Here is a 12,000-nt window from a genome sequence, read left to right as displayed (position 1 = left end):
ATTCAAATTTTTGAGTGGCCAGCTCGGACCTCTAGTTTGAATATTATTAAACATTGTTCGGGTAGCTAGCACGTGCTGAGTACTCGAATGGTAAACAATTTAACACTGATTGAAATTCTGAAAAATAAATGAGAATGTACCCATTACTGACTTAAAAGTTTAATATATTGACCAGTTCTTTTTACTTAATTGTGCTATAGCGGCGGGCTGTGTACGGCATGATTTTACACAAAGCTCATAAGCAAACAATAGCTATCTCTTTGTAATGTTTATATGAATACCATGACTAACCGCCTTTGATAATAGAATCTAAAAGCTAAAAATTTCTTTTTATTAAGAATTGTAATGAAAAATGTGTGCTAAATTTTTGTTGTGGGAATATACCATGGAACACTCAACATTATATTTTAGACATTTATTACTTTTATTGTTTGATAGAAGAACAGATCTGCTGCCATCAAATTAACAGAAGTCCATCAAATGTGATTTAATTTTCTATTATATTATGTAAAATTTACAAAACTTTATAATCTGCTTTTAGAAAATTTTCTTTGCATTACGTACTTTAATTTACATAACAAAACCAAAAGTTCTTATTCTAGTTCTAGAACTTCTCTAAAGCAAGCAACTTCTCTAAAAGAAGTATATAACAAAGAAATTTTAATGAACCTTGGACATTAAGAACAAACACGCACATTAAAACGACTGTTAACAATGTACTTCCATTAAAAAGACATCCTCCTGCAATTTCCAGAAAGCTTTTATTTTAGTTTTACTGTTCATGGAAAATAAAAATGCTATAAATATGTCTATAGATTGAAAAAGAAATTAAAGAAAGAACCATCTGCCTCTAGGACATCATCTAATAATCTTTATTTCTTATCGTGCAATGAATTAAATTTAAATTAAACGTTTCGCAGTACTAAAAACCTATTTTTAAATCACATCGCTAACAATATCACAGTTAAAAATTAGGAATGTCTTTATTTGATTTAATTTATATCGTCCAGTTATTTTATACCAGTCGTATCCATCTCGAAATATTAATGAACATAAACTTAACAATGTGTAGTGCTTTCTGACCTTGAATTAAAGAGCTTAATAGAATAATCTCACAAGAGCGCTCTCATAGACAAACAATACTCTTAAGATAAAGTAGCAGCGCTATTTTTACCCGTTGACCTAATGGAAATAGAGGTTTCTGGATGAGAAAAGGGTAATGCGTTGAGGTTAAAACGGTTTTTATTCACTTTCTATCTTCAGTCAGACGCCAAGCGTTGCATATGGTCCAGTATCTGGCCTGACGCGGGGTTGGAACACGTGTTTCGTATTATAAAAATCTCGAAACTAATTAGTTGATACAGAAGCTGAGATATGCACTTTTTTCCCCTGTCAATCTTTTAGTTTTTTTTTGTTTCTGTTACACTGGCACAACTCTTATTACGATTTTTGAATGAATTTCTTTTCTAGCTAATGTATTTTTTTGTCTTTCGGTAGAAAGTTTGCATTTCAGTTACAAATTCTGTAACATATTTTTTATATAAGTCCTTTTACAATATGATTTTCCCATTAAAAAAAAAAACAACATATTTTATTATGTAAAAATTAGTATTTGACTGTCTGTCTTCTTATAGAACTACTGATTACTCTTATAAAACTACATAATAAAAAAATATTTTGTAAGTTTATATTTTAGACTATAAAAGGCATCTAGTTTTAAATTTTTAATTTTTTGTTGCTTTTCAATTACAAAAGTCTTATTACGGGTTTTTGAATAAATTTTTTTATAAGTAGTGTATTTTGTTGTCTTTCTGGAGATATTTAGTGGATCTCATATACAAATTATCCGACATATCTTTCTATTTTGACATTTGTATATTCCTATTGCTTTTACATTCTAGTTTTACCATTAAAAGAAATAGAAATCTATTATATAAAATTAATTTGTTTGTCCGTTTGTGCTCTATGCCTTCTTTTTTTTTGTTCTTGCCTAAAAACCAGGCGGTGGAATGTATGACGTATACCTGATACCTGGTCGCGGAGACTTGCCCTGGAGTGACAAGTTGGACCGGGTTATGCCTCTGGGCTTATCAATACACTAAACCGAAACCGCCTCACAGTTGACCCTTGTGGATCACTACTGCTAATGCATTAAATTTGGGGATATGGTACCCGCTGATCGGGCAGCCGTTATTGGGCACGAGGGCCTGGCGATTCTATTGATTCGCGAACCTGAGTTAACACACAACTGGGTACTGTTGTATGGGGGCAAAAGTTATGACTGTAGCGACGGATGAGGTCGTTTCAGCCTGGAAAAGGGGGAGAGCTTAACGGTGACGCGGTGCTAAGCTCCCAGCATGTCGACCAGCTCGCGAACAAGCGCGTTTTCAGAAGAACTTGAGCTGAGTTGTTGTTTGTGGAATAATTGGGATATGAAGTGCTTGATTTCTGGAGTGTCAGTTTCCCTATGAATTTGATTATTTCTGACAAACCATGGAGCGTTTAATATTCTCCTGAGGAGCTTATTTTGGAAAACTTGAAGCCCTGGTTGGGTGTAGCAAACTTGAAGTAGACATTAGATCCGTAGGGGAGTACGGACCGAATTAACATCTTGTAAAATAAGCATTTGATGGAGATGGGAAGTCTGCTAGAAGGGCAAATCAGAGAAGATAGCAGGTTTGCTATCCCCAAACCTTTTTGCGAGACGCGCAGTGCGTAACGCTTCTTGTGGAAAATGATGGCCTGGGTTTTCAGGGGGTTGATTTGCAACCTCCAGAATTTGAACCACTTGACCGCATGATCGAGCTGCTTCTGTAAACGTTCATGAATTGTAACTTCGAACCTGGCGGCCGTGAAGAAAGCAGTGTCGTCAGCGTAAAAGGCGACGTCAATATGCTCTTTTCTCGGCATATCTGAAATAAAGAGGTTAAATAAGGCTGGGGGCTCTATGCCTTCATAAACATTTAATTCGATAATGATGAAACTTTAGTAAGATTTTTTGATAAATAAAAAAATCTTATTGCGACTTTGTGTTTACTGTTTACCCTAACGACAATTTTCGGTATTCTCCTGATTGATGTCCTCGTATATATAGTTTTTTTTATTCAAGTCAATCTTTATGATAAAAATATGTTGGTCGATCATTATGATTTCTAATAAAGCGTTAGATGAACTGGAGCAAGTTTACGATAAATTTATCAAGAAAGATCCTTGCATAAATCAGCGATGCCATCATGAAACAGTTCAAACATTGTTGAGAGATTATAATGTGAAATTGTCAGATTTGGATTTAAATTCTTTAGTGTACCAAATGGAAGAGTTATTCCAGCTCGAAGAATTTGAATCCCTTAACACAAAAAGGTTTTAAATGCTTTTGAAAGAGCTACATTTCTTCGTGGAATAGGTTCGTACAATATCTGAATAATTTCAAACGAAATGCACTGATCTTGTACAACAATATACGCTAATTGTGTCGTTGATGTTGAAGATGTAAATCTACTTCTTCCTAAAGGATTAATTATTAGGTGTGGCAATAATTCTGCCTAGCGAAGACGTTGGTTTATATTCCAATATTCTACAAACTAAGACTGGAACTGTTATTGACCAAATGATAGTGGTTCATTTCAACCTAATTAAATTAACAAAAGAATCATAAGAAAATAAAGATATCATCAATATTAGAGAGACTCTAAAATAAGACATTCGCCTAATATTAATAAGAAGAAAAAGTGTTTTGTGTATAAAAATCAAAAGATCAACTCCCAGTAAAATCATAATCGGACCTGCAACTAAATTGATAGAGTAGAAAAAAGATCGTAACTCAATAGAAAGCTAATTAACAATGAACCAGCGATCCATGTAACGAAATCCAACCATAGTCTATTAAGCTGATTTTATTTATTTTGTAATACAGTAACGCTACTTTTCTATATAGACGAAATACTCTGGAAATAGTATTTGGACAATGTTCAGAAAAGCCTTTAAAAACCTATGGGAAGAAATCCAGCAACCAATATCCAAGAAATCCATAATTCAAGAAACAAACAATTGTAATATCAATATGAAAGAAAATTATCAAAAATTTCTTCGAAGTTTTCATAACTTTACCATAGTACATTAGAAATACGGCCAGTAAAGAAATTAATAAAAAAAAAGTGAGATTTTATGAGCAAAAACGTTGAAGTACTACAACTACTTGACAACATTGAATCTACCTGGAGGTTGAACAGACAAGTGTCTTTTAAATTAATATAGTTCAGCTATGTGTGAAAAACTGTGTCATTTTTATGTGGACTTATGTGTAGTACACCAGTGTGGGTACATCGATAAAACGCTAATCAATTTTGAGCCTAAAACCTTATATCTGGACTTTCTGAACAATATTGTGCAGAGAGTAAGCAGAACATTTTCATATTCAACATTATTAAAGCAATTGAGGGATGTTTTGATTTGAATTTCAAACAATTCCATTGGGAACTCTGCGAATTTATTTCGTGAAGAAGCGCACCGCAAATAACAGCTTACTAATAAATAAATATTATGTATATGTCAGGTGTTCATATTATTTTATTTATCCCATGTTTGTACCATGTATTTTTTAAATTTTAAAAAATAGTAAGACAGTTTCACATATTGTGAAATTTAATTATTTTTTGAATTTTAATTTTATTTAACTTAAAATTAAAACTTAAAACTCAATAACATAATAAAAGTAGTATAAACTGGCCTGTTATATTTGTATTATTATAATATATAGTCAAATATACAATAAGAGAATCTGTTAATTTAACTAAACCTATATAACCATCCTTAACTTTGTTTGCTGATGGAACTTTGCTATCACATTGAACACTTGAAAGCACAGAAATTCTCTCAGCAATGTCATTGAGTAAAATTGAACTAAAATAATTATATAAGCTGTTTAATACCTCTAAATATAAATGCTCGTTAACTAAATAATCAAACATTTCCTATTTTTCATCACGAAAAATCAATAATTCAAAAAATATTCTTAACATAGGGCAGACAACAATTCCGATACTATTTTCTGACACTCGATCAGTTCCAGCCCTTGCTCTTAACATCACTTAACCATAAATCTTCTGTTTAGTGTTTACCTTTACGCTTAAGCATTCCACTGACTTATTTACCGTGCTGCACGTGCCGAACTAAAATAGTAGTTGTTCACCCCAAGAACTTTTTAAAACAACATTAGAGTAAGAAGGAAAAATAACAAAAATATCCGTTTTTTCTTTCAGCGGGGACAGCGCGTACATCCGAAATTCGAACGGAAGTTGGAATGGAGTTTCAACTCACGTCTTGTTGAAAATTCAAGATTCATTGACCGCCCGGCCAAAGAAACGTCACAAAGACAATGGATTTTGGTGAGTAGATTATGACCCCGACCAGTTTTAGGGGATAGTAATCTGTCACACATATCGTAGGATCTTTGCGTGTTATTATTTCCTTTGTTTTTTTTTTCGGTGTCAGATGTTATCGTTGGCGCCATCTGTTTCATTTAAATACTAATCCTCTTTTTATTTTGGTGTGTTACCTCCATGATTTTTAAAAAATTAACATATATTAATAATGTAATATGCTAAAATTATTGCAATTTAAAAGTACTAGGTCTGAAAATATAAAATCAAATTTTAAACGTAGAAAATATTGTAAAAATAATGGCAACATTTTTCAAATTTTAGTACAAAATCAGGGCATTATGTTCATCAAGTTGTATGATTTTAATTTACCGAAAACCAAGTGCATTTTTTAACATGTTTTATCTACTTTCTCAAGAAAAAATACTACAACATTGAACTACCAGTCAATATTCGATACTTCATTTGTTAAAACGATCTATGATAATTTACTTTTGTACTTTTAGCCTATATATTTATTTACTACTAGCTGACCCTACAGACGTTGCCCTATCTAAGCTTTCAATTTTCAATCTGTACTGGAATAAATATTTCAAAAAATTGCAGTGTTTACTACAAAACTTTTTGATGCACAACATGGTTAGTTGCAACATGCTCGGTTTTATTCCAATAGGTCGTGTAATTCATTGTCTTTGACATACAATAGATCATGTGAACGTCTTTCGAGATTTATCCCACTTAACAGCTGCCCTTGCGATTTACGACATTGCAAATATAAGCCCCACTGGAAGTTATAATCGTTTAAAATCACATAGAATGCCATTTGGAATCATAGTAAGAAATGCGTGGAATCAAAACCTCTTTGCCTTTATATTTCTCTTCCAAAAGTATGGTTTAAACAAAGGCACAACCTTGTTCATTAATTTCTCTACCTCAAACCGGATTACAAAGACACATTATACATAAAGATTACAATTACATTGACTGGTTTGTGTTTTGCAACATAATGATTACCAATCCTACTCTTAATTGTAGGTCATGAAGTGATAATCCAAACATCATCTTGGTTAATAATAGAATTAACCGATTTGCAAATATTCAATTTACCAGATATCCTATGTCCCAAACTATTTCATTGCTGCTAGTAGTTCCACAATTAAGGTGCATAGAAATTGAAAAAAACCTATGAAGGTAAAAAATTATGTTCAGCTATATTATGCTCTATATGGCATGACAGCCATGTTGATCTAAAAGCTACTGAAACTACATCTACTAAAGCTACAGAAATACGTTACCGAAACAACACACTCAACTATTGAAATCTTACCAGAGTGTTTAGAGTCTAATAAGAAGAACCCTATTCTGCAGTAAAAGAAGCTAAAGCAAATGTACCACAAGGAAGTGTGTTGGGGCTGATTCTTTATCTGTTCTATACATGTGATGTGACACAAAAGAAAAAGAGTACGATAGAAGAAGAAAAAGACAGCCATACGAAAATTACAACAGACAAGAGGCAATATAAATAATTGGTCCCAAAATTGGAAAATAAGAATTAACAAATGTAAATCTGTGCATGTATAGTTCACATATAATCAGATCGCAGAATCGCTATCATTTCATATAGTAACAAAGTATTAATCTTGATGCAAAACTTCGTTTAAGGACATCATAAAAAAGAAAAATGTAGTGAGTTGAAATATAGGAAAATGTGTTACTATGTATCGGTTAATTGAAAAAAATACAATTATCAATACAGATAATAAATTGTTATTATACAAGCATGTATTGAAACCAATATGAACAGACGGAATCCAATTATGAGGATTTTCCGCAAAAACTAATATAAATACAAGTTCTCCAGAACAAAGTTCTGAGAAACATTATAGGTGCACCGAGATAGTACAGAATAGCTTACACCGACTGTCACTCAGGAAATTAAGAGTAGTCAATTGTAAACAGACATGAAGACAGACTCAGAGACAATATCGAAGTAATACAACTCCTGGATAATAACAGAACCGGGCACAGACTCAAAATAATTAAACCAATTGATCCTGCGTATGTAGTGAGCTGCATTTAATAGAAAAGAAGCAGCGTTAATACAAAACATTATACCAGAGACTAAGATAAGGCCGATGGGTCCCCCTTAAATTTTAATTTGATTAAATTTTTTTTTATTTATAATTTACTATAAATTATAAATTTAATTTATTATATCAACACGATTGACCTCTGACTAATCTAAACACGTTTATCACTGTGCATAATGAGTTTGGTTATTATAAATATTTTATTATAACTACTTTCAATGGTTTAAGTGAGGTTAAATATTCCATACAAAATCATTGTTTTGTTATACCGAATATATCAATTTTTTACTCAACAGTATTTAGGAGAAGTGGTGTGATAAAATTATATTGTAGATTCATCATTACTGGATGAAGATCCTAGAAAATTGCAGATCGAGTTTGGATAATCATTTTACGCAATGGGCAGTTTGAAATAGCACGTTCTAAATCCTTGGAAAAAATTCACAAGCACATTGAGTGTCTTATGAATAAAAATGAAGAAACTTTAAAAAGTAAAGAAAAACGTTTCTTTCGTCAAATTCTGAATAGGCATAAAAAATTCTATAAAACGATATTCTGAAGTGGTTTAATTTACACAAATACCGTACCGTCTGATTACTAGTTGTTCCGATAGTGCAACAGGATTTGGTAACTTCTGTTTGGAATGGAAAATTAAAATAGACAAGATACCTTTTAAAGACAGAGTTCTCTTCGAAATGGTGCAGATATTTTTTATTTTAAACTGATATAAATGCATTCCCAATAAACCAAAATCTTTAGAACTATATTTAGCTAAATCCGCTCTAAATTTAAAAATATTGTGTATAAACTATGGTCAATTCCATTTTTTAAGGCCCAAGAAACTTTTATTTTATGTACATGGATTTTAAAACCATAGAACAATATTATATTTTATGCACTTTTACAAACTTTAATAATTATTTTTGTAATATTTTGTAGATATATTCCTTTAGTTTAAATCGTCGGTTAAATTTAAATAATGTACTTCACACGATTATAAATACACCCCAACAATAAGTTAAACGATGTCACATATTGGAGGAAGTAATTTTACATAAATATTTACATTCAGTTTCCATCGCTTATACACATCCATACACTTCCTGATTATGTATTACTTTTTATAATTATTTTTTTCCTTTACCGTTATCAAAACTATATAGTCCCGGTTACTTTCTATATATATATATATATATATATATATATATATATATATATATATATATATATATATATATATATATATTGATGAAAAACCAGTAATTGTTTTCGTGCAATATACTTAAGATCATATTATTTATCATTACCAACTACTACTGACTACTATACCTGATCTATTTCATCACAATTAAATAAAAACCAGTTAGTTTTTTACCAGACTGTACGTTTTTGAAAACCGTAAAGCCGACTATGCTATAACTCCTAAAGATTATGACAACTTTTAATATTTATATTATTCAAATTTATTATCATCTCAAATGAAGTTGTTAGAAACATCTCTTGAATGCAAATCAGCGTTTCTTAAGACTCTTTTTTCCGATATGTACCCAGTAAATCTGATGGTTTTTTTTTGTTTCACCTTGGTTCATAAATAATGTATGGTACAATGAAATGATGAAGTTTCGAACACTTAAAAGGCATTGTCCTTACTATAGATGGCGTGGTTATTAATGTATAATTATTAACAACTATCAGACGGAACATATGACAACTGATTTATTGGTTTTTGCGTGTGATTTGATTGCTTAATTCCGAACGATCTGCCAAAAATAGATTTTAGAAATAAACTCTCCATATTTTACGAGCAATTTTAAGAAATTCTCTCTCCTGGCACTAGAAAAATCGATTAAAAATACCATTAGTTTACTTTATTATCGTCTTAAAAGATTCGACAGATATAATAATTAATATACAGTAGTCAACAGTATTATAAATCTGTAAATTATTTACCATATATTATTAACAACTCTAGCTCAACAAGGATCGCTTGCTAATATTAGAACCTCATTAATAATTTGTTCGAAAACAAATTTTATTCCTAACCTAACTTATCTGTAGCTAAAATTATTTTTAGAAAAATAATATATAAATATATAATATTTTGTATAACGTTCCTGGCGTTAACTGACGAGTGGCTCAGCAAACTCTAGTAGAAATAGGAGTTGACAAAATTTAATAAGGAGTAATTAAAAAAGCGAGACCAAATACAAGTATTACAAACACAAAGCATACAACCACTAGTAATAATATATAAATAATTTTTAAAATAAAGTAGACTTTAAGTTCATCTATTGCTATAAAGTGCTTGCTAACCATTCATCCAGAAATGTACTTTGTGGCTAAAAAAAAGCTTCAAAAAAGCTAAAAACATTGTTCAGCTCTTATTGAAGAACCTTATTGGTTATCTTCTAAAACAATTTGTGTAATAAGAATGTCCAATCTGTAGCCTATTTGCAAAAAAAATAATGTATTAAAAGAAAGATAAATTTTATAAGAAAATTGTGAAAATTATAAATCTGTCTATTTCTTGTATAACAATCTATTTCTGCAGATAAATTAATAAAGATGATATATATGAAATGCTATATTTCTTATTACTAGAATATTCTACTTTTTACTGTCACTTTTGTGTAGCACAAGGCGACGAAAGACAATTCCCAAAGACTTTATCAATTTTGAGTTAGTTTTGAGCAAGAATAATGTTATACAACAGACCTGTCCAAACCATACCCCGCCAAATCATTTTTATTTTCTTTATTTAAATAAAAAAAATTTTGTACAGAGGATATTATGATTTGATCTTTTTTGCAATCCCATATTATTTGATGTTTTTCACAAGTTTTTTATCTCTATTGAGAAGAAAGGAAAAAGAAACGAAAGCGAAGAAACCATGCAGTCAATGAGATATTGTAATTAGGTTATTTCATCTTCAACAATAACAATAAAATTCAGTGTTTTATTTATATGCAAGTTTTGTCTGTAAGCAAAGAATATGATGTTAAACGACACTATACTTCTTTACATCAAGAACTATATAAAAAAAATGTTGGTGAAGCAGGAAAATTTATGATAACTGAGTACAAAACACTAATACAGCAAACAAATATGTTTTCTAAAGTAGATACAGATAATGAACAAAGATTGGCTGCCTCCTATGAAGTCTCATTACAATTAGCCAAAGCTAAGAAAACGTTTTGTGATGGAATTTTAATAAAAAATGCGCAGTTGCAATGGCTAAACGCCTCATGCAGCCGAAATTGGCGAAAAAGTTTCAATTCGTAGCATGATTTCATCAAACTGTGACGCGACGAATAGATGACATGGATGATTAAATTTTGAAAAGTATATGCGGTCGCTTTGTAGATTGCGATTACTATTCAATATGTTTGGATGAAAGCACCGACCAGATCGATATTAGTCAATTAATATTTTTTATGCGTTGCATCTCGAAAGATTTTACAATCACGAAGGAAATGCTGGATTTAATGCCATTACTTGGAAAAGCAGCAAGGAAGGCAGTGATTGAAGCAGTTAACAAAACTATTATGGAGTACGGAGGATTTCGTAAATATTCTTGTAGCAAAATCTGTGACAGGGGCAGTAACAGGATTGACGGGACATTTAAAATAAAATGACATTGATTGCCCTTTATTCTACTGCATCATCATGATTATTATGAAATTTGTTAGGATAACCAATTTGTATAGAGGTGGAAAGGCATTGACACATCAAGACTTTTTAATTGAAATTGATGCAACCTATGGAGATTTATTATTACATTCAGAAAGCAGATGGTTAACTGCACAGTGCTTGCAGTGTTTTTTCGATTTAAGAAAAGAAATACTTTTATTTCTAAAAAATTAAATAGCATTTGAGACTTACAAACTACAAAACAAAATGCAAGAACCTCAGTTCATGGCTGATCCTGTATTCTTAACAAATACGACCCAATAGTTCAACGAATTAGATTTTTGTTAAAGAAGCAAGACAAGTAAACATCAAGGAAGAAATTTGAAGTTGCAAGGCAAAAAACGTTTGTTCCGTCATGTGAACGATTTTAGAACCAAAATGAAATTGTTCAAAACGTCTCTATAACAGAATGATATTTCTTCTTTTCCAAGTTAAAGAACATTATTTAGAGATTTATGGAATTTGAGCAGCGATTCGCAGATTTCAAAAACATATAAATACATTGATATAGCACTCTTCACTCATCCATTAACGGTCGCAGTTGAAAATATGAAGATTATCAACTAGAACTGTATGACCTGCAATCAGAACCCTTTTATAAGGGAAGAACAGAATCAGTAATTGAATGTTTTAAACCTTGTTAAACGTTTCACTAAACTGACGAATTTTAGCCTAAAAATGCGTTCAATGATGGGCAGTACCCATCTTTGTGCATATTGAACAATAAAGTGCATATTCAACAATAAAGTTTATAAAATCGAAATACAGGTATTCATTGACAGACACATCACTTAAGCACGCACTTAGCTACTACCAATATTAACGTTGATGTTTACAGAATT

General features: G+C 31.0%; 1 protein-coding gene across 1 annotated transcript in view; it reads left to right on the top strand.

Moving 5' to 3' along the window:
• stumps (DBB domain-containing protein stumps) overlaps positions 1-12,000 on the top strand; it is a 114,251-nt gene that overhangs the window by 41,536 nt on the left and 60,715 nt on the right. Inside the window, exon 2 of the mRNA XM_076401569.1 lies at positions 5,259-5,384. Within this exon, the coding sequence (XP_076257684.1) occupies positions 5,375-5,384 (10 nt within the window). The 5' untranslated portion in view covers positions 5,259-5,374. The remainder of the gene's footprint in view (positions 1-5,258; positions 5,385-12,000) is intronic.

This window comes from Rhynchophorus ferrugineus, unplaced genomic scaffold (genome assembly GCF_030347505.1).
Source record: "Rhynchophorus ferrugineus isolate W39M unplaced genomic scaffold, kcgeb_rfMv2 rfM4, whole genome shotgun sequence".
NCBI classification, from domain to species: Eukaryota; Metazoa; Arthropoda; class Insecta; order Coleoptera; family Curculionidae; genus Rhynchophorus; species Rhynchophorus ferrugineus.
The sequence above is the reverse complement of the archived record's forward strand: the minus strand, read 5'-3'. Positions and strand labels throughout refer to the sequence as shown.